General features: G+C 45.4%; 1 protein-coding gene across 1 annotated transcript in view; it reads left to right on the forward strand.

Annotated features, from left to right (window-relative positions):
• LOC126475021 (protein scarlet-like) overlaps positions 1-17,844 on the forward strand; it is a 210,716-nt gene that overhangs the window by 111,346 nt on the left and 81,526 nt on the right. Inside the window, exon 7 of the mRNA XM_050102561.1 lies at positions 7,347-7,530. Within this exon, the coding sequence (XP_049958518.1) occupies positions 7,347-7,530 (184 nt within the window). The remainder of the gene's footprint in view (positions 1-7,346; positions 7,531-17,844) is intronic.

Here is a 17,844-nt window from a genome sequence, read left to right on the forward strand (position 1 = left end):
CTCAGTGCGCGACCGACCAATCGATCGATCCAATCGCCAATGACCTGCCTGAACAAACTCGAGCAGAGTGGCGGCTTAACACATACTAGCACTCCGGACGACAGCCAGACACTGAGTGCCCCACACTGACCCGGCTGACCAGCTCACCAACTGGAGAGCTCATAGCGCCCCACCAGAGGGAGACACCAAAGCTGCGTTTGCGACAGCGGCGCCACCGCCAGAAACGGAGGGCGACTGCTTCACACTATGCGCTGCAACACGCTCTTCAAAACAGCAATTTTTACCCTGGCTCAACCGTCAATACTTACGTTTGCAAAGTCCGCGTAAACTCTGGTAGCAAACTATCCTGTAATAACCCATAACGATTTTCGGGTGGAGGGCGATTGCTTCAATCTTTTAGAAAAAATGTCAAAATTCCGCAACAAATTATTTATTTCTTTAGATTCAAAATTAAAGAATTAGCCATCAGCCTGTATTTATTTAAACGACCAATATCAATGTCCTCAGTTCACAGTTCATACAACCCAGTATACAAGCAAGACAGCCAGAAATGTACTTAAGTCCGACCCGAATTATTAAGTGATCTACAGTCGATGCTCTGCTACAATATACGACTTCCACATTCGGTCTTCCTCAGTGGATTTGTAGTAAAGAAACTGCTCGACAACTATTCCATAGCTGAAAATGAAACATGACTCGCGGAATTCTACAAAGGTGTTCACACGCGTTTATCTCACCAACTAAACACTCCACAAAGCTCAAATTTCCAGTCTGTCCGTAAATGCAACTGTTTTCACGGCAATAGATACCAGTAACTTCCTCATTGTACTCATAACGTAGACGGGCACGTCCAACATGACCTGTGCGTCCGACAGCTTCTGACTCCCTAATGCCGTTCCTTCCAGAGATTATAACTACCTCAAATGCGCTGGAAATGCTTAACTCTGATTGGTTGTTCAAAATGACAAGCCAATCAAAAAAATCCTTCGACTTCTATCTCGGGCCAAAACTGTCCTTCGCCAATCAATATTCACACGTGCATTTAAGTCACTTCATCACGCAAATCTAAATAAAATGTTTAACAAAACCAAACGAAAAAAACTAATCTCGAAAATGACTTTAGAAAATCGTTACTCCGTAAATGGCTATTCTGTCTGCCTTCTTACAAAAGCAAGTACCCTTGGATATACGTCAGCAAGGTAGGGAAATTACAGCTTTCATTGCAACCGCTTGCGTCACACTTTCCCATGACGTAGTTACGTAATGTTTAACATAAGATAATAGTGAATCTTTACGTATGTCCCATATATAGACTCTCACTCACTCTCATTTATTCACACAACAAAACAACTAGTTATTAAATAAATATTAATCCTCTCTGAATTCTATGTTACGAAAATGAATAAATCTAAATAAATTGTTCTACCATTTAGTGAACTTCAGTAATAATTCCAAATGATACTAAAAGACAAACTCCTATGAATCCTAACCGACTTTAATCTTATAAGTGTTTTTGGTGTTTTAGGTAATTGTCTCTCAATCTTAAAGTATCTCAGCTAGGTAGCTGAGATTCTAATACAACCTTCCTTTTAATAACAAAGGGCTGTGTATTGACTTTTAACAAAATTCAATGGTATTTAATACTGTTTATTTAGATTCTTAGGGGCTTGAATATTCTATCACTCGAACTAACACAGGTTGCGCTTCCCAAGGCTAGGCTAGCGCCAGGTGCGAATGAGTCACGCTAAGATACAAGCGGCTGTTTCTGTCTCACCGCCAACGGCTCCAAAGCTACGAGCCGTACTCCAAAGTAGTGCAATAAATGCTATTGCGGATTGACTCCCGACGTTACAATGCGTTCTACGGTGGGCATTATCGGGCTTATGGATGGATCCTTAGAAAACTTGTAAAAAGCGTTTCTTACCATTTTTCGTACCGAAAGCGAGCTGCCAAGATGGCTATGCACAGCAAATGACTGAAATTTTTGCGACATATTCCGAAGCTCCCAGTCTCGTACAATCTTGAGTATTTTCTTGATATTTTTATGTTTCTGAGATCAGAGGTTCACAATTACCTTACTGTTAGTTATTATTGAGAAACTACCCAAAACGTGGTTTTCTGGTACCAAAACACAGCTGCTGACTCCGAGACGCCTATGGACGGCAAATGGCCTGAATTTTTACTCTGTGTGCCTAAGATCCCGGTCTCGAACTACTTGAAAAATTTTCTTCATATCTTGATCAGTTTCCAGGATGCAATATTTACAGGATACTCTACTTACCCAGCCGGCCACTGTGGCCGTGCGGTTCTAGGCGCCTCGGTCCAGAACCGCGCTGCTGCTACGGTCTCAGGTTCGAATCCATCCTTGGGCATGGATGTGTGTGATGTCCTTAGGTTAGTTAATTTTAAGTAGTTCTAAGTCTACGCAGCCCGCCTGGCTAGCCTTGAGGTCTAACACACTGCTTTCTGAGCGGGAAGGCACTCCCCGGCACGAATCCGCCCGGTGGATTAATGTCGAGGTCCGGTGTGCTGGCTAGCCTGTGGACGGATTTTAAGGCGGTTTTCCATCTGCCTCTGCGAATGCGGGCTGATTCCCCTTATTCCGCCTCAGTCACACTATGTCGCTGATTGCTGCGCCAACACTGTTTCCACGTACGCGTACACCATAATTACTCTGCCACGCAGACATTTCCCGGGGGGGGGGGGGGGGGGGGTCCACTGGGGGCCGAGCCGCACAACAACCATGGGTTCGGTGTGGGGCGGTGGTGGGGTGAGTGGACTGCTGTAGCCTGTTGTGGGGCTGTGTACTACTGAGGGATACGGCGAGGACGAAGCCTCGCCATCGTTTCCATGTCCCCAGTTCAATACATACAGACATTCATACCCTGTTGTTGTTGTTGTTGTTGTGGTCTTCAGTCCTGAGACTGGTTTGATGCAGCTCTCCATGCTACTCTATCCTGTGCAAGCTTTTTCATCTCCCAGTACCTACTGCAACCTACATCCTTCTGAATCTGCTTAGTGTATTCATCTCTTGGTCTCCCTCTACAATTTTTACCCTCCACGCTGCCCTCCAATACTAAATTGGTGATCCCTTGGTGCCTCAGAACATGTCCTACCAACCGACCCCTTCTTCTGGTCAAGTTGTGCCACAAACTTCTCTTCTCCCCAATCCTATTCAAAACCTCCTCATCAGTTATGTGATCTACCCATCTAATCTTCAGCATTCTTCTGTAGCACCACATTTCGAAAGCTTCTATTCTCTTCTTGTCCAAACTATTTATCGTCCATGTTTCACTTCCATACATGGCTACACTCCATACGAATACTTTCAGAAATGACTTCCTGACACTTAAATCAATACTGGATGTTAACAAATTTCTCTTCTTCAGAAACGCTGTCCTTGCCATTGCCAGCCTACATTTTATATCCTCTCTACTTCGACCATCATCAGTTATTTTGCTCAACAAATAGCAAAACTCCTTTACTACTTTAAGTGCCTCATTTCCTAATCTAATTCCCTCAGCATCACCCGACTTAATTAGACTACATTCCATTATCCTTGTTTTGCTTTTGTTGATGTTCATCTTATATCCTCCTTTCAAGACACTGTCCATTCCATTCAACTGCTCTTCCAAGTCCTTTGCTGTCTCTGACAGAATTACAATGTCATCGGCGAACCTCAAAGTTTTTATTTCTTCTCCATGAATTTTAATACCTACTCCGAATTTTTCTTTTGTTTCCTTTACTGCTTGCTCAATATACAGATTGAACAACATCGGGGAGAGGCTACAACCCTGTCTCACTCCTTTCCCAACAACAGCTTCCCTTTCATGTCCCTCGACTCTTATAACTGCCATCTGGTTTCTGTACAAATTGTAAATAGCCTTTCGCTCCCTGTATTTTACCCCTGCCACCTTTAGAATTTGAAAGAGAGTATTCCAGTCAACATTGTCAAAAGCTTTCTCAAAGTCTACAAATGCTAGAAACGTAGGTTTGCCTTTCCTTAATCTTTCTTCTAAGATAAGTCGTAAGGTCAGTATTGCCTCACGTGTTCCAGTGTTTCTACGGAATCCAAACTGATCTTCCCCGAGGTTGGCTTCTACTAGTTTTTTCCATTAGTCTGTAAAGAATTCGTGTTAGTATTTTGCAGCTGTGACTTATTAAACTGATGTTCGGTAATTTTCACATCTGTCAACACCTGCTTTCTTTGGGATTGGAATTATTATATTCTTCTTGAAGTCTGAGGGTATTTCGCCTGTTCCTACCATACCCTACCCACGTAAAATCGGGTGTGAGATGAAAACTTAGTTTATGAAGTAACGCAGTAGGGAGAAATAAATGTTCCTGAACAGAAGCACACGCAGACTTTTTTTAAAGTAAATTCCGGTCTGAAGTGTAAAATTTACGTTACGCTGTTTCAATTTCATTTAGTAAACTATCTACATTTTACTGACTAATACATTTCTTCTCACATGAGTCGTATGTAATGCCCTTTGGAGATAAGAAGGGAACCAGCGGAAAAATGCTGCTATCGGAGCACAAAAAATTCAGATATGTTCTAGTTTATTTAAAAGATCCTGACTGAAAAGTTGGGGCCGGCCAGAGTGGCCGAGCGGTTCTAGGCGCTTTAGTCTGGAACCGTGCGACCGCTACGGTCGCAGATTAGAATCCTGCCTCGGGCATGGATGTGTGTGATGTCCTTAGGTTAGTTACGTTTAAGTAGTTCTAAGTTCTAGGGGACTGATGACCTCAGAAGTTAAGTCCCATAGTGCTCAGAGCCATTTGAACCATTTTTGAAAAGTTGGATACCCACTACCTCATTCTAACTTCCTCAGCACCTTTAATAACTCCCCAAAAATTTTGGTGTACGAACATATTCACGTTTTTTAAGCTGAGAGAGAATAAGACAGTGGTAGTGGCAAAGAGACGGAAACGTAATAAATACTGAAAGATAATAGGTAGCACGTGTTTTATAGAAAGAGCGAAGCAGGTAATGGCACTGTGAGAGAAGGATAGGGACGCAATGTCAGTGGAACATGGTTTACAGTGACAGAACAGTGCGAGGAAAAAGAGCGTTGGAGGCAGTGCCGGTGCGTGGTCAGGGGGGAGGGGTGGGGGGTGGGGGGGGAGAAGAAAGTGGAAGTGGGTGGGAGCCAATGACAATGAGAGACAGCGTATATGAGAAAGAAGAAAATAAAGATAGTGACAGCGTGGAGAGACAGCTGCTCTAGGAGATATTCGCAGTAAGAGAGAGCAAAAGAAAGATAGAGGCATTGCGAGGAGACTGTGGTAGTAGTGCTAAACCACGTGGACTGACGCTGTAACACGGGAGTCAATAACAGAGAGACACAAAGAGTTAATGACAATGAGCTGAGGTGAATGAGTGAGTGAAAAGAGCAAATGGGAGTGGGTAGGTACGAATGACTTCTAGCGACGGACTAGTGGGCATGAATGAGTTACTGCTAGGGCACTTTGTGGGAATTAGAGCTGAGTTGCATGTTAAAAATACCGGAAGATGTTCGCATGCCAAACTTTTTGCGAACACTTTCGTAGGAGTCGAGGAAGATAGAATGACGCAGCGCTTACCCCACTTTTCAGTGAGAGTCTTTCAAATAAACCGGAACATATTCGCAATTCGCATATTCGCATATATTTTTCCGCTGGTAGACCTAGACTTGTGCGAGTGTGTCCGTCGGCGTATTGTGAAACTGAAGATGGCCTGCTCTTCTTTCCAATCCCTAACAACTCTTCGTTTTCCCTGTGAGCTACGATAAAGTAAACTACTGGCCATTAAAATTGCTACACCACGAAGATGACGTGCTGCAACGTGCTGCAGGCGCGAATTTAACCGACAGGAAGAAGATGCTGTGATATGCAAATGATTAGCTTTTCAGAGCATTCACACAACGTTGGCGCCGGTGGCGACGCCTACAACATGCTGACATGAGGAAAGTTTCCAACCGATTGCTCATACACAAACAGCAGTTGACCGGCGTTGCCTGGTGAAACGTTGTTGTGATGCCTCGTGTAAGGAGGAGAAATGCGTACCTTCACGTTTCCGACTTTGATAAAGGTCGCATTGTAGCCTATCGCGATCCTGGTTTATCGTATCGCGACATTGCTTCTCGCGTTGGTCGAGATCCAATGACTGTTAGAAGAAAATGGAATCGTTGGGTTCAGGAGGGTAATACGGAACTCCGTGCTGGATCCCAACGGCCTCGTATCACTAACAGTCGAGATGACAGGCATCATATCCGCATGGCTGTAATGGATCGTGCAGCCACGTCTCGATCCCTGAGTCAACAGATGGGGACGTTTGCAAGACAACAACTATCTGCACGAACAGTTCGACGACGTTTGCAGCAGCATGGACTATCAGCTCGAAGACCGTGGCTGCGGTTACCCTTGACGCTGCATCACAGACAGGAGCGCCTGCGATGGTGTACTCGACGACGAACCTGGGTGCACGAATGGGAAAACTTCATTTTTTCGGATGAATCCTGGTTCTGTTTACAGCATCATGATGGTCGCACCCGTGTTTGGCGTCATCGCGGTGAACGCACATTGGAAACGTGTATTCGTCATCGCCATACTGGCGTATAACCCGGCGTGATGGTATGCGGTGCCATTGTTTACGCGTCTCACCTCTTGTTCGCACTGACGGCACTTTGAACAGTGGACGTTTCATTTCAGATGTGTTACGACCCGTGGCTCGACCCTTCATTCGGTCCCTGCGTAACCCTACATTTCGGCAGGATAATGAACGACCGCATGTTGCACGTCCTGTACGGGTCTTTCTGGATACAGAAAATGTTCGACTGCTGCCCTGGCCAGCACATTCTCCAGATCTCTCACCAACTGAAAACGTCTGGTCAATGGTGGCCGAGCAACTGGCTCGTCACAATACGCCTGTCACTACTCTCGATGAGCTGTGGTATCGTCTTGAAGCTGCATGGGCAGCTGTCGCTGTACACGCCATCCAAGCTCTGGCTCAATGTCCAGGCGTATCAAGGCCGTTATTACGGCCAGAGGTGGTTGTTCTGGGTAGTGATTTCTCAGGATCTATGCACCCAAACTGCGTGAAAATGTAATCACATGTCAGTTCTTGTATAATATACTTGTCCAATGAATATCCGTTTATCACTTGCGTTTCTTCTTGGTGTAGCAATTGTAATGGCCAGTAGTGTACTTCTGGAAGAGGAGCAAGCTCTTTAGCATAACCTCTCCCGGTGCAGTCGCCTTTCCACCGCGGAGCGGTTTCAGTTGATTTCCTGCTCGGCGATCGCTCACCCCGACACCTGCCTCTGACACCGTGCTGTTTGTCGCACCTGTTGCCGGGCGGGCAGCCAGGGACTGGAGTGCCCGCCGCGCTACAACCCGGCCGACTTCCTGGTGTGCGCCGTGTCGGACGACGCCGCTCGCCGCCTGTGCGACCAGTTCGCCGCCAGCGACGCCGCCGCCCAGCTGCTGGCCGACGTCCGCCTGGAGGAGCTGCCGCCCGGCCTCGCCCGCTCCATGCCCTGCCTGCTGGTAAGCGCACTTCACCGCTGTGAGCAATCAAAGGCCAACAGCAAGTGCTAGCTCGATCACTGGTGTCGAGCACTTCCGACTAGCAGTGTATAACCTCTGTTTTGAAATATTGAAAAGTTTGATTTCGAAAAAGACGTCGTGTGAAACACAGCTCGCGCTATTCGTCCACGAGACTCAGAGGGCCATAGACACGGGTTCACAGGTAGATGCCGTGTTTCTTGACTTCCGCAAGCCGTTCGATACAGTTCCCCACAGTCGTTTAATGAACAAAGTAAGAGCATATGGACTATGAGACCAATTGTGCGATTGGATTGAAGAGTTCCTAGATAACAGAACGCAGCATGCCATTCTCAATGCAGAGAAGTCTTCTGAAGTAAGAGTGATTTCAGGTGTGCCGCAGGGGAGTGTCATAGGACCGTTGCTATTCACAATATACATAAATGACCTTGTGGATAGCATCGGAAGTTCACTGAGGCTTTGTGCAAATGATGCTGTGGTGTATCGAGAGGTTGTAACAATGGAAAATTGTACTGAAATACAGGAGGATCTGCAGCGAATTGACGCATGATGCAGAAAATGGCAATTCATTCTCTATGTAGAAAAGTGTAATGTGCTGCGAATACATAGAAAGATAGATCCCTTATCATTTAGCTACAAAATAGCAAGTCAGCAACTGGAAGCAGTTAATTCCATAAATTATCTTGGAGTACGCATTAGGAGTGATTTAAAATGGAATGATCATATAAAGTTGATCGTCGGTACAGCAGATGCCAGACTGAGATTCATTGGAAGAATCCTAAGGGAATGCAATCCGAAAACAATGGAAGTAGGTTACAGTACGCTTGTTCGCCCACTGCTTGAATACTGCTCAGCAGTGTGGGATCCGTACCAGATACGGTTGATAGAAGAGATAGAGAAGATCCAACGAAGAGCAGCGCGCTTCGTTACAGAATCATTTAGTAATCGCGTAAGCGTTACGGAGATGATAGATAAACTCCAGTGGAAGACTCTGCAGGAGAGACGCTCAGTCGCTCGGTATGGGCTTTTGTTGAAGTTTCGAGAACATACCTTCACCGAGGAGTCAAGCAGTATATTGGTCCCTCCTACGTATATCTCGCGAAGAGACCATGACGAAAAAATCAGAGAGATTAGAGCCCACACAGAAGCATACCGACAATCCTTCTTTCCACGAACAATACGAGACTGGAATAGAAGGGAGAACCGATAGAAGTACTCAAAATACCCTCCGCCACACACCATCAGGTGGCTAGCGGAGTTTGGATGTAGATGTAGATGTAGATGTAGACCTAATGTACGAGGGACGTAGTGAATTTCATGAGCTACTTATTTTTGTTAATACGCGTTTACTTTCACAACATAAACAGCATACATCAACTCTAGAATTAATTTTCAGTCTGCACCAGAATTTTTTCATCATTACTAACTTTTCTACAGGAGCGTGTATACATTGTAAATGGCGTGTTACTATAAACATAGCTAGGTCTACTTTGTGTCTTCGGATCAATACCACAATGCCACGTCTTGCACGCAATGACATCTCGATCGGTGAAAGATTCAAGTCCAGGAAGGGAGGCATTTTCACAACTAACGATGACTCGGGTAAACCAACCACTACCAGAATTTCCAGTAGCGACATCCAGAATAAAATTAACCCAGCAGCCACGGAAGAATATAGGTCCATTTAATATAACTGCTTGGGCTGTTCCATTTCCTCCAATTTTATTCTCGAGGCTAATAATATGTTCCTACTATAATTATTAATAAAATGTGATCCGTGACCTCTGTAACAGGGGAGCGTACATCGCGAACCGGGGGCTCAAGGATGCAACAGTTTGAAGAAATTCGAAAATGTAGTGCCGCACTGCCCTCTCAGCGCCTACCGAGTCGGTGACGCAACCCGCCCGACTTGGTTCGGCGCCAGGCCGGCGCACCTAGGGACACTTCTGCTAGTGAGGCTACAGCAGGCATACGGGGTAACTCCCTCTTGCTGCTGATATGAAATTTCTTGCCAAATTAAAATAGTATGCCAGACAGTGACTCGAACCCAAGACCTCTGTCTTTCGCGGGCAAGTCCTTCACCAACTGAGTCACGTGAGTATGACGTATCTACGAGGGTGAGTCAAATGAAAACCTTTAATTTGTAACGACAAATCGAAATTTCGCGCCGTTATCCTGTAAGTTGGTAGCCATGCTACAAACAGCGTGCAGAATGGCCTGTAGGCGGCAGCATAGTGCAGATGCACACATACCGTCGCAGTATCAGTATAAACATGGCCGCCCCATTTGCGGCTTGCACCAGGGAAGGACAGCGTTCTGTTATTCGGTTTTTGCGTAGTGAAGGTGTGAAACCTATTGAAATTCATCGACAACCGAAGGTTCAGTACGGTGATGCATGTCTGTCACAGCAGCAAGTCTACGAATGCAGTAGGAAGTTTGCAAATGGTGTGACTTCAGTGGAAGATGCTCCTCGTCCAGGTCAGGCACAACGAGTTGTGACCCCACAGAACATGGCAGCAGTTGAAGCCATAGTGAAGGAAGACCACCGAGTGACACTGAATGACATTGCAGCATGTTTACAGATTGCTCATGCGTCAGCACACCACATTGTGCATGATGTCCTCCAGTTTAACAAAGTGTCTGCAAGATGGGTGCCACGGCAGCTGACTCCTGAAATAAGAGAACGACGTGTTGATGCTTGTGAAGAACTTCTTCGGCGCTTTGAACGAGAAGGTGATGGCTTCCTTGCGAGAATCGTTACTGGGGCCGAAACCTGGGTTCACTTACACCAACCGGAAACGAAGAGAGCGAGCAAGGAATGGTGCCATTCTTCATCACCGAACCCAAAGAAGTTTTGATCAGAACCATCAACGCCGGCCGGAGTGGCCGTGCGGTTCTAGGCGCTACAGTCTGGGGCCAGCGACCGCTACGGTCGCAGGTTCGAATCCTGCCTCGGGCATGGATGTGTGTGATGTCCTTAGGTTAGTTAGGTTTAAGTAGTTCTAAGTTCTAGGCGACTGATGACCTCAGAAGTTAAGTCGCATTGTGCTCAGCCATTTGAACCAGAACCATCAACAGGGAAGGTTATGCTGACTCTCTTTTGGGACGAAAAAGGCGTCATTTTGGAGCATTACATACCTGGGGAGACAACTGTCACCAGTGTATCATACACAGGTCCTAAAAAATCATCTGCGGCCTGCAATCAAGTGAAAGCGGCGTGGATTGCTGTCAGCAGTTGTTCTTTTGCAACATTGCCACTACCCGTACAACGATTGCAACAATCACAGACCCGCATTTTGAGTGTCTTCCTCATCCACCATACACACCAGATCTTGTCCCAAGTGATTTCCATATCTTTGGACCATTCAGAGACGCAATGAGAGGAAAGGAGTTCCGTTCTGATGAAGAGGTAAGCTACGCGGTGCATGAGTGGTTGGGCGGACTACCAAAATAATTTTTTTCTTAAGGAATTTATGCACTTTGTAAGCGCTGGAGGACTTTCATTGTGCGTGCGGGAGATTATGTTGAACAGTGATACAGTTTTGGACCACTTCTACAAAATAAATAATATTTTAAAAAAAATGTTTTAGGTTTTCATTTGACCCAAAGGTAAGGTACTCGGATAGTGCAGTTGGTACACAACACTTGCCTGTCAGAGCCAAAAGATCCGGTCATGTTGTAATCTGTCAGGAAGTTTCATATTAGTGCTAACTCCACTGACAAGTGGAAATTCATACTGGTCCCTCAGGCCTTGGCAAAACCATGTCTGCATGATACCCTTTCCTCGAACAGCCTTACTGCTGTAAATTTCGCAGAAGAACTTCTCCGAAGTTTAGAAGGTTGGTGACGAGATACTGGCGGAAGTAGAACTGTGAGGACGGGGTGTGCTTCTTAGTCGAGTATTTCAGTTGGTAGAGGACTTGCCCTCGAAAGGCAAAAGTCCCTCGTTCGAATACCAGTCCGACGAGTAGTTTTAATCTGCTAAGAAATTAATCTGCAGTGTATTACGTCATTTTTTTCAATCCAGTCTTCGTAAGTACAGTTCTGTAAGTCTAAAAACTATCTTGTGTGGTAATGCGTTTTGACTGTCAAAACCCAAGCCACACTCGCTACAGTCACGATTACGCAGCCTGTGTGTGGTGTGCGTACTGCAAGACCTTCGGTACACACATCAGATTGTCGCTCTAACGAAGTAGGCGAGTGTCAGCAATATGTCTCGTGGTCTTATCGTGGCGTGTTATCTTCTGCCGTTAGGTCAGACGATAGAAATGCCACTTGCACGTTTAGAGTAGCAGATTGATGGTGACTAACTTTAAACAGAACTTGATTAATTTTCACACACATTTATTAAAATAATAACAAGCCTAAAAACTACTTAACTTGGTTCTGGATGCTATTTACAATTGACAATCGGAAGTTCCTTTGGTCTTGGAACGTTAATCTTATTCTCACACATCTCTGATACTTGACAAACTGTCTATTCACTTATCTTCATGGCTATGTACAGGAATATGATAATCTTATTAGGCGCAGACTGAAACTTGACTACAGACTAATGCAGACTAATGCAGACTGGTGCAGACAAATGCAGACTGACTAATCGGAGGTCTGTACACTCGTTATAATACCTCGCGCGTTCATGTATCACTGCGCGAGTGTGGTCCGCGAGGAGAAAAGGTTCTACGTTAGCAGCAATCTCATTGGCTGCGTTACATATTAATACGCGGATCGGTGGAAGCAGAATTTGGTCCGTCTCTAAGACAGCGCCATCTCGTAGTGCGGAGATGGAAGAGCGCTGCGCCTGCGCTGTTGTGCTTAGCGGGGCGCGCTCTGGTGGGAAAGCTGTGTACGCGCTGACTACGCGGAACTATGTACACAACACTGTGACTACCACATTTGTGAGTCTGTGACAGAGCATGAAACATATTGGCAAAGAGTGCATCACTCTTTTTCATGTTGCACGCAAGAACGGCCCACGTGGGTCGTGGTAGCTAGTGCTGATAGTCTTTTTTCTCTTTCTTTATTGTTATTTCATTCCCTTGTCTCCATGAAGCGGACGATGGGCTGCCAGCCTTATAATATCACGCTCTTCAACCTAGGGCAGCAACAGAAAATGAATGAACATTTTACAAGTTGTACGAGGGTTGGAACTTAAATAGTGGCGACTATTTATTCACAACCGATACAAAAGAGTTACATGTTTGCACCTGTTACTGTCTTTCAAAGTAGTCACCAGCGTTGTGTAGAACCCGTTGCCTACGATGTGGAAGGCGTAGTATTCCGTTAGCAGAGCCTATTTTGTTAATGGTGCGAATGGAGCGGTCTAAAGTTATGGTTCAAATGGTTCAAATGGCTCTGAGCATTATGGGACTTAACAGCTGTGGTCATCAGTCCCCTAGAACTTAGAACTACTTAAACATAACTAACCTAAGGACAGCACACAACACCCAGCCATCACGAGGCAGAGAAAATCCCTGACCCCGCCGGGAATCGAACCCGGGAACCCGGGCGTGGGAAGCGAGAACGCTACCGCACGAAAAGTTATGGTGTTTCTCATGTACGAATGTGATGGTGTTATTCTAAAGCATTACGTTCCTCCACTGCAGACCGTCAATGCACAGTATTGATATTCGTTTTTGGAGCATCACCTGCGACCATCTTTGCAAAAGAAGCGGAGACACTTTCTGCGCAACCCACCCTTAATTTTCACGACAATGCACGGGCGCATACAGCGCAAGCTGTGGCTGCTCTGTTCGGTCGATGGGACTGGGAAGTACTGTACCATCTACCATACTCCCCGGACTTGAGTCCTTCTGACTTTGATTTGATTCCGAAGATGAAGGAACCACTTCGTGGCATTCGCTTCAGAACTGTTCCAGAGATTCGACAGGCAGTAGACCGCTCCATCAACAGAACATGCTCTGGTAGCGGTATACTACGCCTTCCACATCGCTGGCAACGGGTTCTACACAACGCTGGTGACTAGTTTGAAGGACAGTTACAGGTGCAAAGATGTAACTCTTTTGTATCGGTTGTGAATAAATAGTTGCCACTATTTAAGTTCCAACACTCGTATTTATGGATGCAAAATTTGGAAAAGGATTTTATATATAATGTGGAGACAAATGTACACTGCTGTTTTCTTCGTTTAAATTATAATAAGAAAAAAATTTCTCACAGCTAAAGATAGAAAGACAATGCGCATTCAAAAACAGTAAAATGGGTGGTGACTCTTCTTAAAGAGAAACATTGCACTTTTGGTAAAAAACCGAAGGACCTGCAGTGGTCAAAAGTTTGTGGGGAGATAGAACGTTGGGCAACTGTCGATGTAAGTTTGTTCTGTGGTATTTGTAAAAATAAGGGGACAGGTAAGGTGGATATCGGGAAAGATGGAAAGGAAGACGAGTGTGGCGGGTCGGTAGGGCAATGATATCTGTAAGGAAGAGATGGAGTGAGATGGAGACGGAGGAGAGTGGGAAGAGCCCTTTTGTGGAGAGGAAAAGCTATAGCTGGTTGGATGGGTAAATATTGGAGTGGATTTCTTTCTCTGGGAGAGAGAGTCGGTAGAAGCTGGGATAGGATATGGAGGGTGTGTGGGTGTAGAGGTGGTGGGGTGTGTTTATAAAGGTGCGGCAGCGTACCAGGGTTGGTGATCAGAGGGGAAGCAATCAGGTTGGTTATTGGAATCTTGTTTTCGGAGGTGTACGATGTGAATGAGGAGGGGTGGGAATTAAATGAGATGGTAGAGGATCCAGGTGAGGGAACATAGACAGATGCGGAAAGTGAGGCAGAGTGCAAGGTATTCAAGGAACTAGAGAGACTCATAGAACCTTGGTTTAGAGATATACATGCAATATATGCATAGGAGAGGATGGGTCAGATCAATGTTCTGTGGGTGTGTAGGACAGTGGAGGGGTGTAGAACCTACGTTCGGCCAGTTAATAGTTTTAGTCCACTGTGGGGTTTCTGTTGGACTGTTAGTAGGTGAGATTTCCGCATTATTTGCTGGGCGATGGTTGGTCCAAGACGTTTTACTGGGTTAGTTAACTAGATAGGATGTCATAAATCATGAAGTTAAAGTCATGGAGATGAAAGGCGTAGGTGATTTGTCCTGTAATTATTGCCTGTGTTTGGGGAGGGCTGATCTTGAGAAGCCATTGGCTGCAACAGTGTATAGACTGACTGAGGCAGACTTGGAGGAAACGTTGTGAATTCCAGAGTGCGCAGTAGAGGGCGAGGAAAGCCATTCCATTTGCATACTGAAGGAGGTGAACTGATGTGGGTAGTTTGAGCATTTCAGGAGCGCAGTCCGGAATTGCTATAGAGGGTGCAGGAATTGATAGTGTTAGTAGTGATAAATGATGGATGATCAGATAGAAAGGATGGAGTAAGGCGGACACTGTTGACTGGAAGTACGCATGTCTGGGATTTGTAAAGGAGACTAAAATACACACACGGTCGTTTGCTATCTCTAGATCGAGGGAGACAAAAATATCGGGCCTGCGGGTGTTATCTTTGTGCCGTCTAGCGTGACATATCTGTCACTTCAGGTGCTTTGACCCACATGATCCAATTAGAGTGCTGATTGCCAAAATTCAGTTCAGTCACTATGACACTCACTTGATTTGGCCTTCACATGATGTAGTTAATTCTGGCGCTGTTTGTCGCATTGTGAGGACGGAGACGATCTTCTGCTGTCTCGGTGTGCTGCTTGCTGTAAGTAGGAGTGATCGCTGCCTGATGTAGGCTTTACCCAAGTGTTTCATTCACATTCCTCTTGTGACTCTTGCGTTTCACGTATATTTTCAACTCGTGTTTAGTGAGATTAGCTTCTGGTGTTTCGTGTTAGTACTATTTGCTGCGTGACTTCAGTAGTCTGCTATGATTCATTCGAAACCACATGCACAATTGGGTTACAGCATCCATTTCTAATTAATCCATCCATGAGTATCAAAAGTAAGTCAAATGTTTTATGGTTTTCGTAGTGTCGGCAGACTTGCCAACACTATGCACACTAATTGAAAGAGGCGGCCAAGATGCACGCGCTAACTCACGCAGGCGGGCGTTAGGTCTGAAACAGGATACGTAATGAATGCTATAAAGAAAAGTACGTAGCTGCTGGAATACTTAACTTTAATCCATCATTTGTATACAGCGTTCTTGATGATACAAGTGAGACTCTCTCTAGGTAAATGCAATATAATGCTAATGGCGCCTTGCTAGGTCGTAGCCATGGACTTAGCTGAAGGCTATTCTAACTGTCTCTCGGCAAATGAGAGGAAAGGCTTCGTCCGTATAGTCGCTAGCAATGTCGTCCGTACAACTGGGGCGAGTGCTAGTCCGTCTCTCGAGACCTGCCGTGTGGTGGCGCTCGGTCTGCGATCACTGACAGTGGCGACACGCGGGTCCGACATGTACTAATGGACCGCGGCCGATTTAAAGCTACCACCTAGCAAGTGTGGTGGCTGGCGGTGACACCACAGTTTTCACTTTCCTAATTGTAAAATAATCGTGTAACTTCTGAGCTTGCGTAACATTTGCAGGGTCGAATTGCATTCCTCCATGAAGGATCAACCAGTCTGTACCTTTATTATGTACATTTTATCAAAATTGAGCAACAGCAATCATTGCATCACAGGATTCCCTTTGGCCATACGTAAAATCCTGTGGCTTTACCTACTCACGTTAATACGAGGGTGAGTCAAATTAAAACCTTAAATTTGTAATAACAAATTGAAATTTCGCATCGTTATTCTGTAAGTTGGTAAGCGTGCTACAAACAGCGTGCAGAATGGCCTGTAGGTGGCAGCATAGTGCAGATGTACACATACCGCCGCAGTATCAGTATAAATATGGCCGCCCCACTTGCAACTTGCGCTAGGGAAGAACAGCGTTCTGTTATTCGGTTTTTGCGTGTTGAAGGTGTGAAACCTATTGAAATTCATCGACGAATGAAGGTTCAGTACGGTGATGCATGTTTGTCACAGCAGCAGGTCTACGAATGGAGTAGGAAGTTCGCAAATGGTGTGACTTCAGTGGAAGATGCTCCTCGTCCAGGTCAGGCACAACGAGTTGTAACTCCACAGAACATTGCAGCAGTTGAAGCCATAGTGAAGGAAACCCGCCGAGTGACACTGAATGACATTGCAGCACGTTTACAGATTAGTCATGGGTCAGCACACCACACTGTGCATGATGTGCTCCAGTTTCAGAAAGCGCCTGCAAGATGGGTGCCACGGCAGCTGACTCCTGAAATGAGAGAACGACGTTTTGATGCTTGTGAAGAACTTCTTCGGATCTTTGAACGAAAAGGTGATGGCTTCCTTGCGAGAATCGTTGCTGGAAACGAAACCTGTGTTCACTTCCACCAACCGGAAATGAACAGAGCGAGCAAGGAATGACGCGATTCCTCTTCACCAAAACCAAAGGATCACTCAGAGACGCAATGAGAGGAAAGACGTTTCGTTCTGATAAAGAAGTGCATGAGTGCTTGTGCGGACTACCAAAAGAATTTTTTTTCTAAAGGAATTTATGCACTTGGTAAGCGCTGGAGGTCGTGCGGTAGCGTTCTCGCTTCCCACGCCCGGCTTCCCGGGTTCGATTCCCGGCGGGGTCAGGGATTTTCTCTGCCTCGTGATGGCTGGGTGTTGTGTGCTGTCCTTAGGTTAGTTAGGTTTAAGTAGTTCTAAGTTCTAGGGGACTGATGACCATAGCTGTTAAGTCCCATAGTGCTCAGAGCCATTTGTAAGCGCTGGAGGACTTGCATTGAGGGTGGGGGAGATTATGTTGAAACGTGACACAGCTTTGTACCACTTCTGCACAATGAATAATATTTAAAGGTTTTCATTTGACTCACCATCGTACTATGTTGCCTTATAGGAACTGCTCCTAGTTGCCTATATTCTTTCTTTCGAAGGAAAGGTATCCGTTAAATCTTTTAACGCATAGCGAAGTTTCTTTCTTACGATTTTTCAGCGATTAGGTGAGGCGATGTGGCGCAGTGGAAGAGGTATAGCTCGTAGCAGTAACTGGACTTATTTCAGTTGCTTCACCAAAGCTTTTATTTGTTCCTAACGATAAATAGGACGGATGGCTAGGACATTTTTTCTGTAAGAGCTTGTTCTATAAGACAAAGTTACTTACATGCCTAGTCTTTGATTAGGCAGAAAGTCTGGTTTTTATGTTAGTCTGTATCCTTTAGAAATGGTGGACTTGCGAAGCTTCTACTTAGTCCATAAAGATTTTACCAAGTCAGATTGGGTTACAAGAGATCCATATTAGAAAAATTCGGGATAT

The sequence above is a fragment of the Schistocerca serialis genome, chromosome 4, assembly GCF_023864345.2.
Source record: "Schistocerca serialis cubense isolate TAMUIC-IGC-003099 chromosome 4, iqSchSeri2.2, whole genome shotgun sequence".
Lineage (NCBI taxonomy): Eukaryota > Metazoa > Arthropoda > Insecta > Orthoptera > Acrididae > Schistocerca > Schistocerca serialis.